A 27363-nucleotide genomic window follows, 5' to 3' on the forward strand; every position below is an offset into this window, starting at 1 on the left:
CTGAGCGAGGGGGATGCAGGAGGCATCAGCCACAGCTCCCCCCAGCCGGAGACCAACGCTGCTCTGCCTGCGGAGACCCACACCGCACCCTACACACTCCCCAGCACGCTCTGCTTTTTGCAGAAAGCCAGATACTCTTCTGGGAGTGTATTTTAATCTCCAAGGGCCAGAAGGGTCAGGCTGGGAAGTGCTCCTGTGACCCAAAACCAGAGCTACACGTAAGGAGCTTCAAGTAACTAAAGATGGCAAAAAGAGCACCGAATTCCCCCCGGCTGTCCTCCATGCTGACCGGCTGAGTTCCTACACTGCTGGGTGACCGTGCTGCTGGCTCGGCCCTTGACCCCAGCGCTGGAGCCGGTGGTGCTGGCCTGACCCAGCCTCCTCCTCCCAAAATGCCCCCAAACCCCCGGACGGTGCCATGCCGGCTGGACCTGCTGCATAGTTGAGGGCGAGGGAGGGCTCCCGGGGCGACAAGCCGCGCAGCATGTCCGCCCGCTGTGCCATGGCCGTGGCTGCGGCGTTGTGGTGCATCTGCTGGGACGTGATGTAGTCGTTGATGATGGTCTGTCGGTTCTCCATGGCGGCTGTGTCTGGGTAGCCCCGGATGAGGTACGGGGGGTAGAGGTGGGGGTACGTGGGGCTCGGAGCCAGGTGCCTTGGCAGGTAGTAAGCAGCAGCTGGGAGAGAAAAGGATGCAGACGTGAAGTGGTTTTCCCCAGAGACCTTCATGCTTTCAGAGCATAGCAAGGAAAAAACCAATCGCAAACAGACCGTGCCCCCACCGAAGGTACCTGCTTCCAGTTGGATTCCCCTCGGGATGGCGGCGGGGTCGAAAGCCAGCGGGATGTGTCCTCGGTACAGGTCGACCCCGCTCACGCCACGGAGCAGGTGCTCGTACGGGGAGATGGGGTGGTGGTGGTCGGCCACGGGGGCATGCGGAGACTTGGAGTTGGTGAGCTCTCTTGACGTGGGGGTGATCTTTCTGTCCTGGGACACCGGCTTCCCGGCAGTGATGCTCCCTGCAGCGAGCAGAAGGAAGTGAGTCAGACTGAGCACCGCGGCCAAGCCGCATCCCCGAGGGGTGCACGCGGCCAAGCGTGTCCCCCAGGGATGCCCGTGGCTCCCCCTGAACTTGAGGGACCTTTCCCTCCTCCCTGCATCGCCATGCCCCGTTACACCATCAAGGCCGAGGCGGGCCAAGTCCCGGTCTCACCCAGGAGGAGAAGCCTGTCCCGAAATATCCCTCCACCCCAGCGCATCCACCGCGGCCACGCCGGGTGGGCTGTGAGTTCATCCCGGGCTGCAAAGCAGCTGGTGGTGGAGCCTTGCTGCCGTGCTCCTCGGCACAAGGAAGTCACCACTGCCGGGCAGAGCCGGGGACCCTGAAACTCCTGGCAATGGTGACGAAATGCAGTCTGGAGGGTTTGAGCACCTGCCACTCTCTGGAGCCATAAGCTTCTTCCCAACACATGGACGGAGGTTGGATCATGTCAGGGACTTCTCTCGGCTCTTCCAACCTGAGCTGGGCATTGGTGGTGCTTCTCGCTCCACCTGAGATGAGCATCACCAGCTCCCGTGTCCACAACACAGAGCCACCCCCAAGGAGCATGACCAAAGCCCTCGCGCCAAGCTGCACACCAAACGCTGCCCAGCCCTTGCTCGGGGAGCAAGGAGCAGCCCCCTCAGGTGCACGCAGATGGATCCAGCCCCGTTGTTGCTGACTTTAAAACAACCTTGGCTGCAACACAGGCCACGTGAACTACCGCTCCCGCTCCTTTCATGAAAATTGGCGTCTCAGGGAAGCCACTAATAAATCAAACCTACTGTCGGGGCAGAAGGAAAGCTCAGGCAACCCGGTAAAGCTGCCTTCTGACTCCAACCCGTGCCTTGGGGATTCCTCCTGCAGATCCTCTGCACCCCAAACCCCCGTGAGCTCCAGACACGCACTTTCTCACTGGTATTTTGCAGGAACATTGATTTTTCCCTTGGGACCCACCCCCCCCCCACTGCCTGGGCACTGCCTCCCCCGCCTTGTGCTCACTGTATGTGCCAATCTCAAAGAGCTGCCAGCCTCTGAAGGCTTCCCCCAAAATGCTTGACCTAACCGGGAAGACAGCAGAGGCTGCGGCAATGGGACACACCAACCACAGAGACTTGGAGCTGGCCCAGCCGGCAGCGAGCGATGGGGGAGGCTTTTTGGAGGAGCTCTGCGTTGCACAGCCTGTTCTCCCGCTCCTCATCGGAGAGGCGCGTCTTGGCCTCAGTTTTGGCAGACTGCAGTGTCTTGTGCTGCACGCCCCCAAATCATGAGACTTTTGGGTTAGGATAAGGATTTGCAGGCAGGAGATGCAAACAGCCCTGAAGCAGTCACCCATAGCCAGCAGGCTCGGTGGGACAAGGTGTCTTCAGGACTGGCTTCAGCACTGATCTTGCCCACAAAGGTGGCAGGAAGCAAGAGGGATTTTTGAGCTCTGGAGCTGAGCGTGTCTCACCAGACCGCTGAGCACAGCCCAGACACGCGCCTGCTCCCCAGGAGCCCCAGGTCCGGCTTTGGGGGCAGGAGATGGCTGATGCCGGAGGCACGGGCAGACCCTGCCTGGTGCAGGCAGATGGGCTGGGGAGATGGCAGATCCCAAAGGCCAGCTGCACTGCCCGGATCCACCGGCTCAGAAGGGATTAGATGTTGCTGGAGGTGAGGTACTTGGGTGCCCAGGTGACGGATGAGGCATAAACACATGAGGTAGGCAAACACACACACACCAGATCGGTCAAAAGTGTGAAGACCCCCCCACCCGGCACACTGCTTTCCTGCCTGCCTGTAGAAACAGGGGTGCCTGGGCCAACGCCGGGACTGGGAAGACGCTTTCTAAACACCGTCAGCTTCACCAGCCATAGTCCAATCTCCCTTCGGTCACCCCGGCGCAGATGTGGGGTGCCCTCGCTGCAACCGTGTGAGCACCCCCGGGGAGGGAGCTGAGCCTCAGCCGTCCCCGACAGCTGCCCCAGTACCGTGAGTCAGCCGCGGCCGCGGGCAAGAGTGGGCGCGGGGTGCTGGGGAGAACGGGTTCGACGGGCACCTGCCGGGAACGGCTCGGGCAGGTGGGATCAGCAGCCACCTCCCGCACACCTTGCCTGCTCGGCTTGCTTAGCATCAAATAAAAGGTTCGCCAAGTACCTTCATGCTGCCGTGGCGTGGACTCCCGCGTGGAGACCGGAGACCCTCTGTGCAAGTGGCTGCCGAACGCCGTGCTGTGCCCTGCCTGGTGGTCCTCGTAGGCGAGGGCACTTTGGTGGGGCTTGCCCGGCTCGGGTACAATCACAGGAGCCCCTCTGGCGATGGAACCACCCGAGTTTGTCACCGGGCTTGGCCTGTTTTTCAGGCTGTCTTCGTAAGCTCTCTCCAAATTCCTCGGGTCTTGGATGACATCCAGTGAGTGCACAGAGTGAAAAGTCCTGCCGGGACTGCCGATGATGGACCGCACGTCATGCTTTTTGGTACTTGAGGAGGAAGAGCTGCTGTCGTACTTCAGTGGGGTACCCTGAGGACAGAAGGCAGACGGGACGTCAAAGGGGCGTAGAGCAGAAGGGGGTGCAGTGACCGCATCCCACCAAATTTCACTGGGACTCGTGCTTCCTCGGTCAGTGGGTCAGTACACCAAATTACTTGGTCAAACAGCAACAGCCATCGGCAAAGCAGAGGTAACAGCTCTGCATGGCACAGGACAGGGTGGAGTACCCATCTTGCATGTCTTGTTGTGCTCCGACAAGACGATGATGAGTCACTGCCGAAGGCTGGCTGTGCCCATCACGCCTCTCTCCTACACGCACTGTGAAATGAGGTAGGACTATGAGGTGTCATGGGAACCCTCCAAATATTTGGAGCCCAACAGGAGACAGCATGCCACGTTTCACCCTAACTACTGGCCTCGCTGGGTTGACACTTGCCTACAAAGGGAGGAGCCCAAGATTATGTGCACCCAGAGTCACAACTGCCGAGGGCACCGAGTTGACTCTGGCCTTGAACAAGAGCCAAATGTGTCCCCTTCCATGTGTGCGTGTGGATGGAGCGCAGCTTTCTTAACAGGTCAGGCAGTGCTGAGCTCCTTTCCCCAGGTTTTGCATTTATCTGCTGGGACGGATCATAGAATCACAGAATGGTTTGGGTTGGAAGGGACCTTTAAAGATCAAATAATGGGGAAGGGCAACCTGTACCCAAGCAGAGCCTCAATTCTGACCAGTGATGTGTTTGCAACCTGAAGCCCCCTCTGCTCTCCTTCTACCTTGGGAATGGTCCCCAGGGTCTGTGCAAGGACAGCAGCCTGAGTAAGACTGAGCTCATCTGCTGGTCACCCCATACTCACCTGCGTGATGGAGCCTTCCTTCAGAGGTCTCGTCAGAGAGATGTCTGGTGTCCGCCTCAGCTCCTCCCGGGGAATCTCATGGATTGATCTTCCCGCTTCTTTCACCGTGGCCACCAGACCTTCATGGGCTGGTTTCATTTTCAGAGGAGTAAGGCCCTCGTGAGACCTGACCTTGTAGGCATCGGATAAGTCCCTCGGTGGAGTGTTTTCCCTCTTGAGCTGTTTGGCTTCTCTTCTGAGGTAGTCCTCATGGGCCTCCACGTAGGATCGAGGTATTCCTGCAACCCCCAAGCAGACGATGGATGCAGAGGGCGATTGCCCAGCCAGACACTGGACTCCCAGTCCCCATGTGGATGCGCATTTCAAGAGGGTCTCTAGTTAATGCATGTAACTCAGGGACTGGTGCCCAACTGAGCACACAGAGCAGCTGGATCACTAATGCAGCTGGACCACCACACATCTACCACCACTTTCTGGACCCATTTCACACTAGTTTCAACCTGCCTTCATGAGAATCACTGAGAATTTTACCCCTGACTTCGGTGAGAGTTTAGGCTGGTAGAAGCTGAGCAAGACTGAAAATCTCTCTGAGCACGTAGCTGAGAATGCAGGGATCTACAGCTGGACCTTGATGTGTCCATCCCTGCTTCCTCCTGCCCTAGCCTGACAACAAGAACAAAGGGCCATGCATGTGAGATACTTCCCCACGTTACCTCTGGCCGTGGCCATCTTCTGCTTGCAGGCTTTACCTTGTGTAATTGAGCCCCGCATGTGATGCTGCTCCTTTAGGTTATGGGGACTGTGTCGGTCTGGAGGGATCGCTCGACCCATGAGACCTAGAACAGATCCAAGGGGGAAAGAATACACGACTGTTACCAGGGACCCCTGGGACAACAAGGAAAAACATCAACAATTTCTTAATCACTTGATTTCTCTTTTTTTTAAAACATGCTTTGTTTTTTTTTGTAGTCCTGAAACTGGTCTACCAGGACAGAAATGAAAGGCAAATGAGCCAGTCTGTGTCCCTTGTCTTCCCATGCTGGTCAGCTGCTGTCCTGTTGGGATGTGCTGCAAGGCACCAGCTAGCCACTGCCAAAACAGGGGCACGGGAAGGTGCATCATGGAGACAAGAGACAAGATGGGTGACTACTAACACAGCACGGGGGAAAGGTTTCACCCAGACCCACCTTCAATGCTGGCAGATAAGGTGTCACGGGCTGACAAGCCCCGGCTGATCCTCCCCTCCATCATATCGTAGGTCCGCTTGGTTCCTGTGGTCTCATGCGAAGCTCCTGAGCTCCTGCTGTCTTCTTTGGGACACTGAGAAGCAGCAACTCCACCTGAGGAAGGGAACGCCGAGAAGCACCATCAGGAGCACGGAAAGTCAGCACCGGCCAAGGGAGGGTGTTTACTGCTGTTTGCCTGCATCGCTGAAAGGTCAGATCCCATCCCAGCATCAGCCAACGCTCAGCAAAGCCAGAAACATCGCACGAGGTTGGCTTCCAAGAAATTCAGCTGGTGTTTTCTCCCCTCCCTGCCTGCCTCAGACTCCAGTTCTGTGCCTCCCGCTCGGGTAGGAGCATCCGCCCTGTCGTGTCCCGCTCCCTCCCGCCCCGGTGGGGGCCAGATGTAGGCAGCAGGACAGCCCGGAGCCAGCGCGGCGCTGGTGTCAGCAGCTGCGGTTCCACTGAACTTGGCCTTGTGGGTCTGGTGATTTTTATTTCCCCCCCCCCCATTTGTTTTGATTTTTGCTAGACACCTACTGTTTGGGATCTTGGCCAGCCTTAACATTTGCCGAGACACTCCCTGGGTGAGAAAACCAGGGAAAAGGGGGGAGAGGCAAAGCTGAAAGAAATTCCTTTGAAACAGCAGCGAGCGCACGCAAGAACTGCGAGAGACGGCAAAAAGTCCCATGCAGAACTGACGGAGCAAGCACCAGCGTGACGGGAGATCACCGACCACCTCCTCGCCCAAACCTGGAGCAGATTCTTCTGCAAACCAACAGTGGACAACCGTCCCGAGCTGCAGCCCCCACAACTCTGCAAGCACAGCCCTGCCCGTGCCAGGCAGCATCAGGCCCGCCCTGGGCGATGGGCATCCGTCATGTGCGGCGAGCTGTGAATTTAGCAGGCAGCCTCTGATCCAGCCAAATGCCTCGTGTTTATGTAACGAGCTCTGAGCGGGGATGTTGGCTTGGAGAGACAAACGCCTCTGCCCATCATCCCTGGCCTGGCCAAGGATGCCCTGATCCTCCTCTTCGTGGGCAGAGAAGGTGGTTATACAATTAGAGAAAACAGAGGAGAAGTTAAAAACATTCATTCCATCGCGGACAATCAGGAAATAAAGTCCTCCTCGGCAAAACCAGTAATTAATGAAATGGGATTATTACACCTTCACGCCCACTATCGGTTTCCACAATCAGCACCCACTCAATCCAGAAAGGGTTTGGGGCTGCGTGCGGGGAAACAAGAGGGGGATCTGTCCCCGAGCCTTCACTTCACATTCATTTGATGGGAGAAATCCGGGGGTGATGTTCCGAATCAGCCAAGCACCTTGCAGCAGACGTGGGGCGATGTGCCCGCACCCTGTCATCAAGGCACATCTGTTGCTAACAGCCCTTCTGCAGAAGGGGACGCGGTCCCGGGCACCCTTTGTACCGCTGGGAAGCAGGGGGAGGGCGCGAGGGGGAAGAGAGACTAAACAGAAAGAAAATCACTCCAAAACCACGTCCCTTGCCTTGCAGAAGCCATCAGCAAACATATGCAGAATGAGAATAACCAATCTAGCACAATTCAGCTCGCACATGCTACAGGATCTCGTCTCATTACAGCTCTTTTATTTTAAGCACCCTCATGACACTAAAGAATTTGCAATTTTTTTTCTGCTTGCCAAAATTCATAATCACCAACAATTTCAGTTTTCTTATTTAATTTTTTTTTTTAACTCTTCCGCTCCGGGCCGCAGAGCCTTGCTGGGCTGTACGGCGGGAAGGAGGCAGGCAGCAGGGCTGGCGAGGCTGCAGAAGCAGGCGAGATTACTCAGGATGTGATAAACGCTATCAAGCATGTAAAAGGCTGCCGTGGAGAGGAAGGAATTAATTCCTCATCTGTGTCCACAGGGGGTAGGACGAGAGGCGATGGGCTTAGGCTGCAGCCGAGGAGACTCGGGCTGAGACCGACAAGCGCGTGCAATGGGGAAAAGTCTGGTCTGCAGGTCTCCGCTGCCCGGAGCGGGACCCCAGCTCTGGGCACGGGCAGCCTTCCCCCTCTCTCCCCTCGCAGCACCGTTTTTGAGATCAACCTCATTCAACTCCAAGCCTGGGCAAAGGAGATTAAAATAGCTTCTTGCACAAACAAGTCCTGAAACGCTTCCTGCATCCTCCCTGGTCTGAGCCCTGCCAACTGTCCCAAAGGGCGCCCAGACACAAGTCTCCCGTGGTGACACTTCTTATCTGGGCTAGAGTTGACAGCGAATGCGGGCAGGCATGGCACAAGCTGGTTTCCACATGGCGGGCGAGAGGCACGGCGCAGAGCCCTGTGCTGAAAGGTTCCTGCGGTCCCAGGGGACACACACACAGAGGTGGCATCAGCCAAAGCTTGCAAGTTGTCCCCCGAGGCCTGACCTGAACCCTCTGCCTCCGTCCCCGGATGAAACAACCAGCCTGCGATGAAACCGCTGCCTGCACTCGTGGGCAGGAGGAGAGGGACTTCTGCCTGCAGGACTGGCCGCAGGGCCCGGGCTGCCAGGCAGGCTAAAAGGGATGCTCTGCCCCAGGGAGGCGTGCAGCCGCCCGGGGAGGGAGGCAGAGGGTTCAGGCAGCACAGCAGCCGACCAGAGATACCCGCTGAGGCGGGCGAGCGTGTCTGAGGGTAGGATCTGCTCCTTAGGCATCTCCAAATTCAACAGAGGAGAGAGGTGACACAACTGAGGCGACAGAGGACGGCCGTCCCCGCGCACGCCAGAGCACACGCCGGTATTTTACCCCAAGAGGACGCGGGGCTGCGGTGTCTGTAACTCAGCTCCTCCTGACCCCAGCTCCGGTGAGGAGGAGCCCGGCTCCAGGCCAGAGATGCCCGACCCAGCGCACGGCAAAAGGCGAGCACGGAGGGGTCGTTTCCAGCCTCACTGGAGAGAAACATCTGCTTATCTCTAACAGGAGCCACCGGGACTCGCAGAGCAGCTTTGATGGCCAGTGCAGCAAACGGATGAGCAGGCGCAGAGGAGGCAGGAGCAGCTGCTGGCTGCCTGCTGATAGCGCTAACGCAGCGAGGCACCGTCGGCATTTACCGAGGAAGCGCGTTACCGTGCAGCAGGGATGCGAGCTGCAACACGGCTTTTTGGTCTCTCCAGAGCCATCTCTGGAGCAGCCCGGCTGCTCGCCTGGCTTTGCTTTGCCGTACTCTGCTTCCCAGCCGGGCAGGGTCAGCCTGGTTAGCAAGTGACACCATCTGTGCCGGAGGCAGCTCTGCACCCTAGATGGGGCTCCAGGCAGGTCCCTTGGGGTCCTCAGCGCCTCCGGGCCGTAGCAGCTGGCAACAGACCAACGCACCCCGCAGACAGGCTCCTTGTGGGGCACGGGAATAGCTTCACCCCCTCCAATAGCTACCGATGCCGTAGCAAAGCTCACAAAATACTGAGGCACGGTGCTGCCGGGCCCAGGAGGATTCCTGCAGGGCAGCCCCACGCTGGGAAAGCTGCACAGCGCCCTAGACATTGCAGGTGGAAACCTGGTGTCCAAATAAACCTTTATGCCAAACTACCAGACTCGTCACCATCTTGCAGGTTCTTGAGTCCCACCTTGGCCCAAGAGCTTGGGGATGCTCTCATAACGTTTTCGGACAGTCCGCCCCTGCACAGGGTGCTAGGAATGAAGGCAATACCTTCCCATCTGGTCCTCTCCTCTCCCCTGCTCCCTAAAACCAACCAAAACCAGAAACCCTGCCCATGGCCATGGCTGCACCGTGCCCCTGCCTGCCAGCAAAGCTGCCTCCAAGGCAAGAACACCATATGGGACAGAGGGAAACCCAGCCAGGCTGTAGGCAGGCGGGGTGGGAAGGGAGAGAAACGACGCTGGAAGTACAGACGCGAGGCTGGCCCGTTGCACTTCGTCAGCCTTTCCTCAAATAGCTCCCGACTCCCAGCCACAGCGGCACAAACCCCCGGCGCCTGCCCTAAAAAGGCAGAGGATTACCACTTACCCTCGTAGGACAGCACGTGGCCCTTCTTTCCTTCGTAGATGACATGTCCTTTGGGCATGGCATCCTCTCTCGCCTTCTCTGCTCTGCTGGGGCTGTCTTCTCCGATTATCCTGGTAATGGTTCCTTTGTACAGCACTTCTGCCGGGGTGCCCTTGGAAAGCCACCAAGATCCATATTTAACGGTGTCACAAGCAATTAAGCAAGCGCGCGCACAGGGACAGGCTGTTCCCCGCGGGAGGCTGAGCGGAGGGAGAGCGCGCCCGGCCTCCGCTTCCTGGCGCAGCCAACAGCGAGGGACTCGCAGCTTAATTATTGATGAGGACGATAACGAGGAGCGGTAAAAAGGTACGTGATCTATGCGAGGCTGCTGGGAAGAGGCGGGCGGTGAGGACAGCGCAGACCTCCCAAACAGCAACTCCCTCAGCCTGCGTGTTTCGGAATAAGCTACCTGGCTCGCTTCCACCCCGCAGGTTTGAGGGGACAGGGCGGTGCCCCCCGGGGACCCCTCGGTGATGGCCGAGGACCGCTCAAGCGTTAGCTTTTCTCTGCAACCTATTTTCCCGGCCTGGTACAGGAGCCACGGAGATGTCCTGCCCACCCACGGCACATCTGCCGGCAGCAAGCGTGACCTTCAGAGAGCTGCCCGCGCATGGGAGCGGGCGGCTGGCAGCACGCCCGGGCGAGACGGCAGGCGTCAACGAGACCCGTCCTGGAGCAGGTCGGGGAGCGAAGCCTGCCGGTTAGCTCTCCCACAGAAACAGCATCAGGCTCCTTACGCAAACTGCTGTGAGCCGAAACCTCTCTTTCCCCAGAGGCACACACGGACACGGCTCACAGCGACCTGCCCTCCTCCGAATCCCCTTCAAAACACCCAGCGCTGGATGTCCTTGAAGACATTGCCGGTGATTAACACCCCTCTGCCACCACAACCTGTCGGTGCCAACGGGGAGCAGCCACTGTGGGGTGACAGTCCCGCCCCCCCACTGCAGGGAAGGCCCAGGGATGCTCTTGATTGACGCCCTCCCGCTTTGCTCATTTAACCCCACCAACCCCCAGGACCGATGCTCAGCCTCGGAAGCAATGCCCCAGCCAGCTTTGCTGGCGCTTCCAGCTTGTGCCAGGCCAGACTATTTCCCCACCCCAGCTTGGAGATGCCCCTGCTCTATACCAAGCCCTCTGAGCGCCAGTGGTCCCCAAAACCCCGCCGCAGCTGCCAGGATGTGCCAGCGCGTGGGTTCAATGCTCTGACTCTTTGCCCTCGCAGTACACCCGGTACCGGCTTTCCCAACCGGCTCTCCCAGCCCCAGGTAACTCATCTTCCTTCCGCAGACGTGCTCAGAGGGGATTTGAAAGCAAGCAATGACAGATGGCTTCAGAGCAGAGAGCATATATTCAAGATCTGCCTTCTACGAACTGGATGACTAATCTGAGATCAAATATCAGCTCTGGTACCCGGAGCTGCTGCCGGAACAGGGGGCTCCTTCTCCCCAGCGGGAGCAGACGGATGCAGGATGCTGGGCCAGCAAGAGCGGCAGGTAATGCTCTGGGTCTGGGCTTTGTACCTTATTCCCAAGCCGAACAAAGGAAACTAGATGGATTAATTAGCTGGATGTAAAATAGCACCTCAACAAATTGTGTTCATCGTCTGATCTCTGGCACATGGTGCTCAAGACCCTTCGTGCCCACCCATCGCTGCCCGTAGCTGCTGCAGGGGCACGCGAGGGGACGGAGCCTGCGTTTGCTCCGATGGGTTATTTACAGCCCCCGAGCGTCCGCTCCTGGCAGCTGTTGGATGCAGGGCACCAGGGAAGTGAAACCTTTGCTCTGGGCTAGGATTCAGGTTCAGGTCCCCAGGGCCAAAGGCAATGTGGACACCCTCCTCGAAGGAGGCAGGCAAAAATCTGAGCGCGAGTGGCTTTAAATATCTGAATGATGGCCAGATAAAATCCCCACAGGGAAACAGATTTTTTTTTTTTTTAATGCTCTCCGCTCTGTTACCAGATGAGCAATAACTCACACTGCAAAAAACTATCACCCGCTTGCCAGCTGCTCTTCTGAAGATGGATGGTGGAGATTAAGGCCAAAGCATCTTCCTGCTCAAGAGAGCCTTTGGGCAGGACCCCCAACGCAGCACGCTCAGCCCTGGCAGGAGACCTCGCTACCTTACATGCACCTCGCAGCCTCCCCCTCTCCTCCGCCTGGCCTGGGCCCTCCACCCATCTCCTCCTTCTCTCCGCTCCACTTCCTTGCACTGGCCAGATTATTTTCGCAGAGCCATTTAAAGCTGCTTTCGCCTCGGCTCCTGACAGCTACAAAAAGCAAAGGAGGGGGTTTAGACGTGCTGTACGGCTCTGCATCGCTGCTTGCTGAGCTCTGCTCTTCTGCAGGCTCGGCTCACGGGACAGCGCTTGTGCCAACTCCAGCGGAGGCCGCTTGCAAAGGCTCCGGCCGCAGACCTCTCCGAGGGGCTCCACAGGACGGGAGCACCGCAGAGCCGTGCTGCTCAGCCCCGTGCCCCACGCTTGGTGCACCCTGCAAACCCCCGACCCCTGTGTCCGGCACCGCAAGCTGCAGCCACCAGCACCCGGGAAGCAAAACCCGCCGGAGACGAGCGACCTACGTGTGTGATGGATCCTCGGTAGGTGATGGGCGACTCCGGAGGGGGTCTGGATGTGGGCGTTCCCTTGGTGATGCTCCCTCCCGAGGCAGAGCTGAGGGAAGTACCTGTAGGACACAAAGCCGGTGAGCCAGGGGCTGGATTTGCTGTTCAGCACAAAACCTGTGGGGCTGAGACTACGGACGAAGCGCAGGATTTGACCCAATCTCTGGCAAGCTGAGGAACTGGAGGGGAAGCCCTCCAAGAGACCTCAGTGTTCAATCCCATGCCTTGCAGAGCCCTTTCCACCCCGTCCCCCGAGGGACCCAGCCCTGCAAGTGCGGGGCTGGGAGGTGGAAAAAATGTGTATTTTGAGGCTATCAGCTCCCTGCTGCCTTCGTAGTGGGGCTGGGCAGATTTATGGGCCTGGGAGAAAGCACAGCCTGTCTCAGCCTCTCCTGATGCGATCAGAGCAGATCTCTGGTGAGATACAGCTCGGGGTGGTTTGAGTTCACTCGTGTGTATCTGTCCCGGGTTGGAGCCAGCCCACCACACTCAGGCTTCTGACTGCCTTAGTTCAGGGGTTTCACAAACCAGAATTTGCACTTGAAAGCAACACCTTAGCATTTATTTCCTTCTGTCTAGCTAATGGGGAAAGGTGCATGGGAGGGCTATATTTAAATGAAATGTGGTGCCTGCCCAGCTGCGGCAGCAACGGTGAAGAACCCGAAAAAAACAATTAATGGATTTTAAACAGGTCTTGCTTTGTCTTAAGCAACAGATTTTCCGGTGCCCCTTGAACACAAAACCTCCACCAGGATCAACACCCGAGGCCCTGATTTGGGGAGATGGCTAGAAACGTTGAGACGTTGTACAGACGTGTCTGCCACCCTGCTGGCAATGCTGGAGAAAAGGGGTGAACAGACCCCTTCGGCTGGGCACAAACCCCAGGAATCAAACCTGAAATCACCGGGCAGCTGCAGCCAGCGTGGCATTCACCAGGCTCGGCACTGCCAGCATCCCTCCCCTCCCGCGGCTGGGGCACGTGCTTGCCACCCCCGGCTCCTCACCCCGCAGGATGGAGCCCTCCTGGGACGGCTGCAGAACCAGACTTTCCGGCTGGCTGGCCTGGCTTCTAGGAGAAAGTTGTTCCTGCTTTACTCCAGGAAAAGGCACTGGAAAACATTAACCACGTATCAGTGTAGGTGCAGGGCACGGGGCCGCAGCCCTCGGCTGCTCGAGGCTTTCATCTCTGCCAGCCCCGGGTCAGCACCTCCTCGGCGCCTTTGCCGTCCCCACCGCTGTGGGATGGACTTCACCAAGGCTGCGGCAGTGGGTTGAACACACAGCTGCCGGCGAGCAAAGCCAGATCCTTTGCCCTGGCAGAGGCACTGCCGGGTGCTGCCCACACCGGGAACGGGGCTGGTGTTGAAAAGCCAGTGCTGGTTTCTAACAGGACACGCGCACATGGGAAATAGGGCCCGTATCCCTCCCACCCAGACTTGGTCCCTTGCCCATCCCCTCCTGCTGTCAAGAAATGCTTCCAAATCTGCAGACTAAACACTTTCTTTGTTCACTCCAGCCATTTACTCTTTATCCTATCGGCCTGGCGAGCAGCAATATATTTCCTTCCTTCGATCACAGTATTAGCCGGAGGGTATTTATAGGCTGCGATGTGTCCCTGACCGAGTCGTTGCTTTCCTATACAGCACAAATTGAGCTCCCTGTGTCTCCGCTCTCCTGAAGGACTAATCCTTTCATCCCCTCAGCAGGTCTCTCTGCGCTCCCTTGCCATGTCCTGCGCTCCCTTCTCCTATACCGCCCGCAAGCTCACTCCCCGCTGCTCTCGGAGCACATGAGAAATCACTCGCTGCCCAATTCCTTACCCAGTTTCTTGGGATCCATGGTCAGCGGCAGACCCATGGTGATGGAGCCGACGGGGACCTTGGCGTGCTCAGAGCTGTAGGGCGTGTGGAGCTGGATGGGCATGCCCTGCGGTGCGAGAGGAGAGGTCAGGAGCGGCTGCCGGCCCCTGCGAGGTGTCCCTGCCGCTCCATACGCCACCCAATACCCTACCTGGGAAATGGATCCGACGGATCTCTCCAGCACGGAGGGGTGCTTGGTGGAGGAGATGAGGGGAGGAGGGTTGGAGATGCTTGCTAGTCTCTGCAGCCCCGAGCGAGAGCTCTCATGCAGGTTCAGCGGGATGGGGTGTCCTGTGTGGAAAACATGAGTGTTAGCAAGACCGAGGGAAGGCAGAGTGGCTGCAGCTATTGGAGAGGAAAAGGGCAAGAGAGGAAGCACGGGCTGGATGCAATGAACTGTCCGGCTGTGAGCCCACACTAGGATCCAAGTCACACGATTGTTTTGGAAAGGACTGGAATAGTTTAAATGACTGCCTCGTCCCCTCTGCAGCCTGAGGATGTTCTGTGCCTGACTTGTCTGCCCTCCAGCCAGAGAGGGACAGCGCAGCGAGGGATAAAACTTGCCCGACTTTGCACTGAGGGCAGCGTAGGGAGCACCCACGCTGTTCTGTGACAAACCATGTCCCTAAACCTGCCCTGGCCAGAGCTGGGAGACCCACCTGGCCACCCTCACACCACTGCATTAGCAGCGAGGGAGCTCCGTGCCGGACTAAAGCAAGGTGTTAGCAGGTTTCTGCTGAACCTGCTCTCTTACCCCCTCCCCAAAAAGCTGCATTGACTTAAGAGTGTGACCTGCGATGCTGGCTACAAGAGCAGCCTCTGCGCTCGGCCCCGGGTCAGGACGGAGGGCACACGCCGTGCAGCCGGTGGCTTTTACTTGCCTGGTGGGTTATACTGAAACAAGTGGGGCTCCGCCTGGGGAGAGGTTTTTATCACATCCCGGGAGTAGGACAGGACAGGGGGCCAGCACGAGGTGGCCGTCGGCTCCGCGCTCAGCTTCTGAGCCTCTGCGATGGATGAGAAATGCACGGACTTTTCTGCAAGGGAAACAGAAAGCAATCGGCTTGCTGAGCGGCCCCCACAGGCGAGCGGTCTCTGCGGGCACGGGCAGAGCCAGCTCCCAGCATGGGAAGTGGCTTCAGTTCAGTCTGACCTGGCCATGAGATGAGGGCTGAATTCCCCAACCAAACTAAAAAGAAAAAAGCCTCAGTCTCACTGCCTGGATTGGATAGCATTTATTTTACTCGGTGCAGCAGGGGGGACGGATGTCCGTGTTGGTGACTCTGCTGGTGCTCACTGCCAGCCAGGACCTCCATGGATGTCCCAGCCCACCTGGGAGAGACGGTGTTCGACGTGCAGCCTGTCACTGGGACGAGCGCAGGGGGCAGCTCCTTGGCAGGGTTTGGCCACGTGCAAACCGCTCCTGGGCAGGTCCTGCCTGCGCCCACAGCTCTGCGCCAGCCACCATGGCAGGGCTGGGGGGATTAACAGTGATCCTGCCAAACCCTTCACTGAGGTTAAAGCCAAGAGGCACAACGTCAGCATCGCTCCGGGGTGCGGGGAACATCCAGCAGGCACTGGCTCGCTGGTGATAACACGGTCCGTGGTGTGCAGATGGGCATGGGGTGCCCAGGGAGCCCCAGGCCACTGCCAGGGACCACTGCGTGTCAGCACGCTGGGAACAAGCTCATCCCCACATCACATCGCGATGTGAAAGCTCAGCCGCTCTCAAAGGACGGCTGCTGGTGATAAACCATTTGCAGGCTGTGGGAAGTGGCCAGAAATAATGGCATCAGCTTCTTGGACAGCAAGGGAATAACGTGCGGTGCCTCGAATGACCAGATGTTCTCCAAACACCTGGGACGACTGTGCTGTACGAGACTGTCAAAGGCAAATGAAGATCGAGACGGGCTCTGCGGGATGACCAGATGCCTCTGCGGGCAGCAGGGCAGCTTTCTGGTCCTCTGCAAGGCACCGGGGCTGGGGGCAGGAAAGCTTTCTGAAATTTATCTGGCCTGGGGTACACTGGATGCCAGGCTGGTTCACCCGGGCTATAAAAAGGCTGATCAGAGGCCAAGAAGTGCCTAACGATGGAGGAGCTTCATCTGCATCAGCTCCATCCCAAGTCCATCCTCACGCTTTGCTGAGCAGACAGATGAGACAGCCTTTTCTGGATGGATTACAGGCAGGTTTTGCAGGATTTGCTTGTAATCGATAAACACTTAATTTTGCACTGCCCTTCTTCCCCAGACCCACCTGCATAATGTCTGCATTCACCAGAAATTAGAAACTGGGCAGTAAACAATAGCAATCACAAATGAACCCAGTCTTTAACCATCAATTTTTGATAAAAATAGATGCCTGAATCCTGCTAAGCCTAATAATAGGGCAAGTAGATTATCAGAGGCCCAATTTAATGAGGCTTTACTGCATTATCATTATTAAAGCTCAGTGTACTCAGAAGCTGGGAGATTATTCTTGTCCCCTTCAGTGAGAGAAGAAATCCATTATCAGCAGGCAGAGGTGTCCAGGCACACACACCTCTGCAGCCTGGCGGGGCCGGACCTCGGCTGCAGCCTCTTCTCTCCCCACGCTGGATCCCAGAGCAGATCCCTTCGTCCTGCCAGTACGGGGGAAGCCAGGCACCTCCTCCAGACCGACGGAGAGTCCCTGGCACGTCCATGCTCCCCGATTTATTCCCCTTCAGCTCAGCCCTGCTCGATTCTGCTCGCGCGGGGGCGAATGGCTTTGGGATGTCCTGGCTGAAGATGCTCTCTGATGCCAAGGCACTGTCAGCCAAGGCTACGTGCACCCTGGATGGCTCTTGGAGAGCCCCGTCCTCCTCCCCTCCCGCGGGAGCCGTCCCCTCCCCTGCGTGCCTCTCCAGCCTGTGAAATGCAGCCAGTTCCTAATTGCCCCCGCATTAGAGGGTGGCTGTAACTCAGCCAGCTTTTGATAAAATAGCACTTACGCGGGGAAGAGAGAGTTCCTATTACCGTTTATCAAGCCCCTGGAATGGGAGCGAAGGAGTCAGAGTTTATATGATCCGTCATCTAAATTAATGCTCTTGGCTCCCCATCGCCTACAAAGGCCAAATGAAACACAACTAAATCAACACAAAACATACAGCTGGCTTTCAAACCGCCGAGCGATAACCAAAGATATGCCTGACGGCAACTCGGCAATGGGAAAAGGGATCCATCTGCCTGTCGCTGAGATGCAGGCAGGGCTGCCTGCCTCTGCCCGGCCCTGCGACCAGCAGCTGGGCTGGAAGGCCGGGGAGGGGACGGCAGCGCTCAGGAAGGTACGGCTCGGCTGGCCGCCCTCCAAGCCGACACGGCCCCAGCCAGCGGCTGCGAGGCAGCCAACGCCTCGGCCAGGATGTGTGCAAGACTTGGCTTTGAAGCGGATCCAGAGTGGTGTGAAGGATGTTGATCTCTGGAGCGGTTGCAAGAGTTCAAGCTCTCTTATCGAGCCTGGGAGGAACGAGAATACCTGCTCCGGCAGAGCCGGCCCCTTGCTGGGAGGCGGCACGGGGCTGCTCTCCTGAAGGCTTTGCTGGACTCTCCCGATTAACGTGAGGTCCACGTAGAGGTGGTGTGGCAGCACGGTGTCTGCAGCCTGGCTGCTTGCCACTTCACTGGGACGCTTCGGAGAGCAGGGGAGGGAAGGGACGTACACAGATTTGCCAGGCCTATCTGGCTATCTCCCCTCTAACCCCTGATCCACAGCTGGGATGTGCTCCAAGAGGCAGAGATGGCACTGGGCAGCTGCCTGAGTCCGTACCCGTACTGAAACCAGGGCTGCGGGGGACTTGATTTCTCCCCTCGAGGCGACTCTCATCACAAACCTGCTAGTTTTCAAATAGGACATGCATTCCCACCACGAACAGAGAAGACCAGCCTATGGCTCCCTAGGGTCCACGTGCAGCCCAGACCCACGCTGGTACCCAGCACACATGCACAGCTACACAGGGTTTGGAGATCACACAGCTGGAGCCCAAGACCTGCTGAGATATTTGCAGGGGTACAGGGAGGCGTAATTAGTTTCATTAACATGGAAAATTCAGAGCACTACAGAGGTGTGAGAGGAGAGAATAAAGTGCTTCATATCATTAGTGCTTTGCAGAGAACAAAACCGTAAAAAAAATCCACCTGGGTATGAGATCCTTGCATTTAATAATAGCACCAACAGGTCGCAGAATGGCGTGGTTGATCTCCAACCCCTAAACCCTGCCTTGTACCTAACACATAAATCTGCCTCACCTCCTCATCCTCCTGAGGAAGCTGCAGCCGCAGCGCTGGGATGCCAGCGATGCAGAGCTCTGGGTTCAAGCACTGGCCGTGCCACCCAGCTCACCAGGAAGCTGAGCTGTTCAAGACCAGATCTGCACAGGATTACGGCGCAGGAAGAGATTGAACCCGATTACCCGCTGCCAACAGGGAGAACTGGAGGGGAACTGTTCCGCCTGGGCAGCAAACGCGAGCACAGCCGGAGACGGGTGGCAACACCATGACTCGGGGAGGAACTCCCTTTCTTTCAAGGGGAGCGGTCACCTTCCTTGCTTATATGCAAAGCATTCTGGAGGTGTGATGCACACATGGTGCTGTTTATTGTTTGAAAAAAATCTGGCCAAGTGCCACCAACCACCTCTTCTTGCAAGCACACCATTCTGTCCAAAGGGATGCGACTGCTTGAAGAATAAATACTTCGGCCTGGACACTGCGAGCGGGCTGCTGAGATCCTGGCTACCAGAGGGTGAGCTAGTGCACTCATTTTCCAGCAAAGCTCACAGTGCAGATCTGCCTCATCTGTGTAGTCTCATCCACCTTCCACCTCCATGCATAAGCGGGTCATTTTTGCAGCTGCACCCATCCCCATGCAGGATCCAGCGCTGCGGGATATCGCACCCACCCAGCCCGACTTCCCTGATCCTCTGACCGTGCCACAGCGTCTCATCTTCACACGCAACCGAACCGCAGGCTGGCTACAGGGGCAGGGACACAGACTCTGAACTGGAACAGACTGACACTCAGATTAAAACCACATTTAGAGGATGGTCTCATCAGGACTTCCCGTCTCTCCTTAACCTTGATCCGCAGGTGCTCAAGCTAATAACGCTTCAGATGCTCTACGGTGGGAAACTCTGAATTGCTCATTAGGCAACCAAACCACATCACAGCTATTCCGGGGAGAAAGCACTGGGAATCTTTACAGGAACCTTTGGACTCCGAGTCACAGTATTAGCATTGATTTTAAATGAAATAATGGTCCCCGCTGAGCATTAAAAGCATTCTTTATAGAAAGCCAGCAAGGTAGAAAAGAGCCATTGTACCCAGAGCCCTGGCATGCCTCCAGGCCCTTTTGCTCTCAAGTGAATGGCAGAGACGCTAATAAAGGCAATCTTCACCTCCTCAGCGCTCGACACTGGCCGGGTGTTTGCGGTAGGCTCAATGAGACATGATGTACTGTCTAATGAACATGGGAAATTAGCCATGCCTCTCTGGTCCTGCTTCAAGATGCTATTAAAGAGCTTTCAAGGGTGGAAGCAAGCTTTCACCTAAGAGGAGAAAAGCTGCCGGCTGCGTCCAGCTGTACACACTGGGCATTTCTGTGCGGATAAACACGCACCGACGTGCGCACCCTCCTACCTTCCTTATCACCGACAGCGGGGCTCCTGCTCTTTCCCCTGGGACTGCTGCTTGGCTGCTGCTGCTCCTTCTCAGCCTGCTGCTGCTGGGACTGCGATAGCTTGCTCGGGGGCATGTCCTCACGGGCAGACTCGTGGGCTTTCGTGATCTGCTGCTGGTAGAGGGCCAAGGCATGGGGAGGCACCTGAGGCTTCACACTTGCACTCTGCAATATCCCCTCCGAGAAACCTTCGGAAATCTGCAAAGCAATAAGAGTTGGTGACACTTGCCATGTGCTGTTGACATCCGTAACAGTCTTGGAGACACCGAAGTGTTACGAGAAGCACCTGCCCCACACTATCACTGCAAGTCTTACCAGCCCAAACAAGGCTCCAAAGCTCAACAGCCACAGGAGATTAAAAAAGCCCGCAACAAAGAGTATCAGCTTCGTGCTGGTGACACTACAGGAGTGCTGGTGACACTATAGGAGAGCCTCAGACTTCCCTTGTTTAAAACCTCCAATCTATAGTTAAGCACTTGTAGCTTTTGCCAGAGTTACGTTACAGCAGCCACATCTTAAGCTGTAACGTGGGAAACTGAGAGAGCATCAGGAATGGGTCCTCCCTGAGTACTCAAAACCCAAAAGCAGGGACTGCCTCCCTGCCCGCCCTGCGATGCTGCTCCTCTGGTGTTGACCCTGGAGATACCAGGGTGCTTTTTGACACAGCCCAAGCCACTGCACCAGGAGGAACCGTCACCCTTGGAGAACACATATTCTTTCAGTACACAGCTACTGGGTGGCCAAAAAGGGAGACCAAGGACAGCTTCTGGGTGAGGAAAAGCAAAAATGCTCCTTATGTGGTATGCTTCAAACACATGAGATGAAGAGAAGCACAGGGCTGGGAAGGTGCACACTCGCTTTTTAAAGCGACGGGAGGCAGCAGTCATGTGGCAATGAGAAGCTTTTTCTGTCCAGACCTCCCACGACTTTCTGATAAAAGAGCTCAAGGGACATCCAAACGTTGCTGGCAGAGCTGCTCCAGCAGCTGGGAACACGCTCTGCACAGAGAGCACCTTGCCTGCTGCGGGGCTCGCACCGCCCAGGCACGGCTCCCCGCAGACCACGAGCTCGGCAATCCGCAGGGACGAGCGCATCCTTGCAACCCGGACGCACGCCACGCAGGGGACGCAGCCCGATGGAAGAGCGTGCACGAGGCACCCGCGGCCGCCACGCTCTCAGTCCCAGCCCTCTCCGGTGGGGTACTCACGATGGGAGGGATGGCCGCAGCACGCTGCTTCAGCTGCTTCAGGTCCAGCGGCTTCTGCGGCGAGGAGTTCAGCCTGGCGTCGCTGGCGGTGTTGAGCAGGCTGGGCCGGGGGGACAGCAACCTGGACGCAAAACACGCGTGTCAGCCAGGCAACGCCATGGATAACCTCCACATCCCATTGCTCCCCCATGTCCTGCACCCCTCCGTTTTATGCTGCCAAGCCTAGAGGACGTACTCTTCATCAGAGAGGAGTGCGCTGGACCGCTGCTCGGAATCTGGGCTCTTGAGCACATCACACACTTGGGCGTCCAGCCTTGCAAGCTGCTGCCCTGGCCCCAAACCTGTTTAGACGGCAACTACCACTCCAAAGATCTCAGCATCCACCATGAGGATGCTTGTCCGACAGGAGGTTGCTCAGCAGGACAATCTGCCCCACTGCCCAAAGCACGGGGGACCCGCAGCCGCTGGGGAGGTCTCAGCTTCGACCCGGTGGGCTGCAGGCGTTCCCGGGTCGTTTTGGTCTACGAGAGCAGGCACAGAGGGGAACGCAACCCGGCCCAGCAATGCCCAGCTAGCAACGGGGCAGCTTTGCACGGGACGACAAGGCTGAGGGAGGGCGGAGAGCGGGATGGGATTCAAATCCTGCTTTCCAGAGAAGACATCCCCCATGGGGCTCCATGCTCCGACGAGACTATTACGTCCAGCTCAACAGGCTCTCGAGCCCTCTTTCCCTCATCCCTTACACTAACTCCTTCTAGCAAATCTGCTGCTGTTGTCCAGAATAAACCTGAGGGAGAACTGGAGCCTGGAGCCGGAGCTGTGAGTTACAGAGCAGGGCAAGCAGTTCAGATTTCATTTGGGCATCATGCTTCTCTCCAGAGCTCACACATGGTGCTCGCCCGGCACTTGGGATTGGCCTCACGCTCCTCTCCAAGGACTGTCTTTTATCAAGGTGCTAAAGCCCGGGCAATCAACCACGTGCACGCAGCCGGGGCGCTCAGATCACTTGAAAGACGCGAGGCTGGATTTGGATGGGATTTGGTGTCCAGCCCAGCGGCTGTGCAGCCCTGCGCCCGCTCCATTTGCTCTTCTCCTTGGCTGTTTTGAGTTGCCTGGAAGACGCTCAGGTGGCCACACCGAGCCCCTCTGCAAACGGCGAGAGGTGGGCATCTCCGTGGTGAAACGGGATGGCGATGGAGGCGTGCGAAGTCCGTGGGTCAAACCCTCGGTGTGTCCAGCTCCTGAGCCCATGCTGAGACCCCAGGGACCACGTCTCTCCAGGCCACCTCCGCCTTCCCTCCCTCCCAACTCCAATTTGTTGAAGCCAGTTCATAGCTTTCAAGCTTTACAGCTTGATTTGTTTATTTTAGCTGTTATTTCATTGCTCTCTTCAGCCTATAAATTTCAAGGTCATCCTATGCTCGCCCTTGGATGAATAAACAAGCATGGCGGGGCCATGTGCGGGGAATAAACTCATCAGGGTGCTGGGACTGCCCCAGCCCTCGCTCTGTGCAGTGCCCAGCATCAGAGGGGAAGGGGACCCACCTCCAGATTGGGACCAGGGTGCTCCGCTTAGGCACCCGGGGGAGACCAGCCGAGAAGCACTGTCCACGGAGCCGCATGGGTGTCGCGAAGCCATGCTGTGGAAAAACGGGGCTCCCGGCAAGGTGCAATGCCCCAAAGGCTGCTGAGACACGTGGCCGGGGACAAGGGTGCCCGGCACTTGCTCCCAAGACCTTTGCGCCATGCTGAGCTACAGCACTGCTCTTCTGGGGCTGCCACGCTGGGGAGACCCCGTATTCGTAGCACGCTCTGCAGCCCTGGCCCCACTCCCCCAGCACTTTGGGCTCTGATTTTGCCCAAAAGAAGCCAATCTTTTTTTTTTTATTTTTAAAAAAGGTCAATTTTTTTCTGGGCAAGCCTCATCTAGGAGGCAGGGCAGCCAGTGCAGGCTGGCAGCACGGCGCGGGCTCGGCTCCCGGTGCCTGCACTGAGCTCCTCTCCTGCCACTTCACCCCCGATGCCAGCGCTGCCGGGCCGGTAACGTGTCACCCCCGGGCCGAGACGGGTGCTGGGGCTCACCACGAGGTGACAGACCCGGCAGCACGGGCCCAACTCCAGGTCACCGTCACCGCTAGCGCTGCGGGACAGATCTCAGCAGCCACGGTTGTGCTCAGCACCGCTCTCCTCCTCAGCAGCGATTTTTGCGGGACACGTAGCTAAACAGCCCGATTTTCCAGAGCCTGGCAACCTTGATCAGCAAGCGGGGTCCTGCCAGCCCTGGCAGCCCCTGGCAGAGCAACCACGCTGGCAGCCACCCTGCGCACTCGTGGCACTTGCAGAGATGCATTTAAGCACCCTTAAGGTCCCTTTAAGCACACTTAAGATCCTCAGGTTTCTTTAAGCCCTCCAGGATCCGGATGCTTAGGAAGCCAGAGTCAGAATTAAATTCAATATGCAAATTGCATAATTTATTATGTCCCTCCCAGCAGATCTTGTGCTGGACACAGGGCTGTCTGTTGGGTGCTTTGCTCTGGAAGTCACCGGATGAAAAGCCCTCAGCATCTCGTATCCACCTGCTGCCAACCCGGGGCCTCCCAAACCCAACCGCCAGTCCCTAAACATGGCTGATGGCGTTGGAAGGGATGGGAAAAGGATTTGAGCAGGAAGGGGTCGGCATGCACACGGCTGAGCCTCGGCGGTGTGGAAATGTCCCCGCCCAGGCACGATGCTTTGGGGATGACCAGGACACCGCATTCCCCAAACTCCTTCACCTTCTGCCATGGACGCGGGGACCGGTCTCACTGCCAGACGAGCCAACACGCTGATACGTGACCCAGCCAAAATGCAATTCCTTGCACACGCAGTGGTTGTGCAAAGGTGACGGCTACCAGAACTCCCTGGCGAGCTCCCCCGAGCTACGGCCACGGCAGCGACGCGGCGCTGGCCCGGCACAGCCCTCACGCTTACATCTGAGCCAGCGACCGGGAGGCGCAGCGCAGGGGTGGCTCGGTGCAATGCTTACGGGCAGGCGTCTCCTCTCTGCGCTGCAGGTCTGCAGCGGGTGACTGTGCATGGCCTCCCGCATGCGTTCCCATCTGCTGCGACCTCCTGCTGAACCGCGGCACTGGCAGCTCGAGCAGCAGCCCTCTCGCAGCACACGCGGTATGGAACCACAGACAATTAGTCGCCTTCTTCAGCTTTGACGAGTTAAGGCTGCGACACCTTCTCTGGGACTTGCCTTTGCTAGCGTGAACCACAGGAGGACCCGAGAACGGCTGCCCCTACGTTTCACGCCAACCTTGCACCCCTTCCCTCTGCCTGCAGGGACACCCCAGCCTCCCTCCCTCCGTCCCCTTCTGGGAGATGCCGCGGACAGCTCGGTGTTTTTACAAGCGCGGGGAAGAGCACCCACGCCCCGCCGGCGCTGGGTGGGCGGGCGAGCATCGGGTGATGTGGTGACGGGGCGGCTCACGCGGCATCTCGGCAGCCTCGTCCTGCTCATCGCGAGTCACGCTGCAGCAGCGGGGCTGTGGTAACCGCCCGCGAGCAAGCAGCCCTGGCCCGCTGGGAAAGGCGAGGGAGCAAAAGCTACGCCGGGGAATGCCACGCAGTCCCTGCTAGGAGCGTAACGGTGCCAAAATCTCTGATCTGGCTGCAGACTGACCCTGTGGGTGCTCCTGGGGCTCCCGGGCTGGGCAGTGCCAGGCGCCGGTGTCGGCTGCAGCTTTCCCATGCTGGCAGGCTCTGCTATCACCCGTGCTTCACCACCACACCGGATAAGAGGAGTGGCCTGGGAGCTGCGGGACGCCTGCTTAATGTTTAATATTCCTGGAAGCTGGTAACTGTTTGACAAGCGAGATAGGCACTGACTCAGCGAGGAGCCGGGGATGAAAAAGTCGTTCCCAAGACGATTTGGTCCTTTGCTGCTGGGAAGTCAGTGCGAGCCGCTGCTGTCCTCTTTTCGGTTGGGTTAATGTTAAACTTGAGGAGTGCAGCCCCGCTGGCCTCACTCTCTCTTGCCCGGAGGTTTTCTCCCGTCTGGGAAGGAGGAGAGGGTGGGGAGGGGTGGTGCTGGACTCCGTCCACCGTGGGAGAGGAGCACTGCAGCCAAGAGGCCTCAGCCCTGCCACGGGGCCAGGGCCAGCGGCATCTGCACCACCCCTCGGCATCGTCAGTGCTGCTTCCAGCTGCTCGGCAGCGAGAGGGGCTGCTCCCCTGGGGCGGCCGGGCAGCGCGCAGAACACTCCCGCACGAGCAGCACTCACCCGCTGGTTCCTGCATCCATCCTTTCCCATCCAGAGAAAACGTGGAGGCCGTTAGGAGCGGGGGAGATGCACGACGGTTCCCTACCACCTCATCCCGCTGCTTTGCTTAGTTGGTTTTTTAAATAGCCCTGTCCACAGCGCTGCGTACAGCCTGCCCGGCCCGGCAGCACCCGTCTTGCTGCCAAGCTGCCTCCTGCAAGCCCACGGGAGGGGTGTGGGATGCAGGACGCTGGATGCAGGATGCGGGACGCGGGATGCCAGCCTCACATCCCAGCCCAGCTCCGACTCTCATCCCATCCCAGCAGGGCCGACTCAGAGGTCCCTCCTGACCCAGGAGCCAGCATGGATGGAAGCAGGAGCCATTAGAGAAATCAGCGCTACAAAGACGCACATATTCATATATATTCTTTAAAAACCAGGAAACCCTCTCCCCATTTGTGAGGCTCTTGGGTGGGGAGGGCTCTGTGGGAAGGGCCAGGAGGGGAACAGGACGTTTTTCCGAGGAGGAGGCCAGTGTTTCCCCTCCCTGTCCCAAGAGCCACCCAGGAAGGGTCAACCCCAGGGGTGGTTGGAGGGCTCGGGACCGCGGCGGCTGAGGTGAAGACCCAGTGGCATGGCCGCAAGAAAGCTCGCACAGCCCACACCATTCTCCTGCCTTTACAACCAGGATGGATAATTCATCCCCACAAATCCAAGCAGCATCTCTGCCGAGGGAGCAACTCGCCCCCTCTCTGCACTGGGAACACGTCCCTGACGTGACTTGTCTCCTGCCAGCGCCGGCTCAGACAGAAACTGCTCCCCGGCACACCAGCCCGCGCCTCTGCACAACTCTGCTGTCCCCGAGGGCACGGCCCGCTCCCCTGCATCACCCAGAGGTGCTGTGGCGAGCAGACACAGCAGCTCTGCACCCAACACCTGCCCGCGGCCATTTCCCAGCAGCACCCGGACGCTGGGACATGACACTGCCTGTTGCGTCACGGCCCCTCTGCAAGCGATGGCCAAAGTGTCCCGGCCACGTGGGGACAAAGTCGGGCACATCCCGTCGCCTGAGGCAGCGCCTGAGCGGTGGTATTCCCAAGAAGGAGCTCGCGAAAGCACACGTGGGCACTGCGGCACGCAACGGGGTCGTCTGGCCCTCGGGCCGTGTGCTTGCCCACGTCTCTCCGCGCTCCTACCTGCTCTTGTCCACAGCATCCTGCTCGTCCATCTCGTCTGCGCTGCAGGTCGCGCTGGAGTCGCTGTCGGGGTTCACCCCGGCGCCTTTACTGCCTTTACGGCTCTCCTTCTTCTCAGCCTTGGGTGTCCCCTCCGTCCCTGCTGTCCCTCCACCGCTGACGCCGCTTTCCGCTTTCTTGTCATTCCCCTTGTCCTCCTGGCTGTCTTCACTCTCCTCCTTCTTCACCTCGCTCTTGCAGGGCTCTTCGCTCACCTTCTCCTCTGGCTCCTCCGTTTTCACCACGTCCACCACCAGGTCCTCCTGCACCTTCTCCTCGCTGCTGGGCGGCTCGGGAGCTGCCTCCGGCGGAGGGCTGGTGGCAGGAGCGGGGTTGGTGGGGGGAGCAGGGGCAGCGTCGGTGGGTGTTGGAGCCTCTTCCAACTTGACTGCCGGTTCTGCGCCGGAGTCACCTCCCGGCCCGGGTGGTGCCTTGGCCCCGTTTTCGCCTCCTTCTTTGGCTTCAGGCCTCGGCGAGGGAATGCTCTCAGTGTCGGAGCTGTTATTTACTGCAGCTGAGAAAAGGGAAGAAATAAAAATAAGGATCAGCCCGAGATTCTCGCTTCCCATATCGCTGCCTCCGCCCCCTCCCATGGGAGGAGAACGCCCTCGTTCCTCCAAGGGGGAGACGATCCCGGGGCTGGGAGAGCTGCGCCGGGATCCCCGGATCCAGAGCCTACTAAGCAAAGGGACGCTCTGGGGGTCTCTTTGCTTGCCCAGCACAATGACTGTTGTTACCTCCCCCGCAAACGCAAAGCCACATGCCCAAAAGCCTGGCGACTGAGCGACTGGGTTTTTAAGGGAAAACCCTGGCTGCCGGCTGCATCCGCAGGACAGGACCTGCTCCCTCCTCATCCTCTCACCCATGGCTCTGGATCAGCTCTGCTCCCCCGGGGCCGGGCAC

General features: G+C 58.2%; 1 protein-coding gene across 1 annotated transcript in view; it reads right to left on the bottom strand.

Moving 5' to 3' along the window:
• NCOR2 (nuclear receptor corepressor 2) overlaps positions 1-27363 on the bottom strand; it is a 182696-nt gene that overhangs the window by 14690 nt on the left and 140643 nt on the right. Inside the window, exons 19-33 of the mRNA XM_075719315.1 lie at positions 26422-26974; positions 20979-21099; positions 19732-19969; positions 14962-15117; positions 14232-14371; positions 14042-14147; positions 13226-13330; positions 12180-12283; positions 9560-9710; positions 5549-5701; positions 5111-5197; positions 4362-4639; positions 3176-3539; positions 792-1019; positions 432-677 (exon numbers count right to left, since the gene is read on the bottom strand). Of these exons, the coding sequence (XP_075575430.1) occupies positions 432-677; positions 792-1019; positions 3176-3539; positions 4362-4639; positions 5111-5197; positions 5549-5701; positions 9560-9710; positions 12180-12283; positions 13226-13330; positions 14042-14147; positions 14232-14371; positions 14962-15117; positions 19732-19969; positions 20979-21099; positions 26422-26974 (3030 nt within the window). The remainder of the gene's footprint in view (positions 1-431; positions 678-791; positions 1020-3175; positions 3540-4361; positions 4640-5110; positions 5198-5548; positions 5702-9559; positions 9711-12179; positions 12284-13225; positions 13331-14041; positions 14148-14231; positions 14372-14961; positions 15118-19731; positions 19970-20978; positions 21100-26421; positions 26975-27363) is intronic.

This window comes from Pelecanus crispus, chromosome 11 (assembly GCF_030463565.1).
Source record: "Pelecanus crispus isolate bPelCri1 chromosome 11, bPelCri1.pri, whole genome shotgun sequence".
Lineage (NCBI taxonomy): Eukaryota > Metazoa > Chordata > Aves > Pelecaniformes > Pelecanidae > Pelecanus > Pelecanus crispus.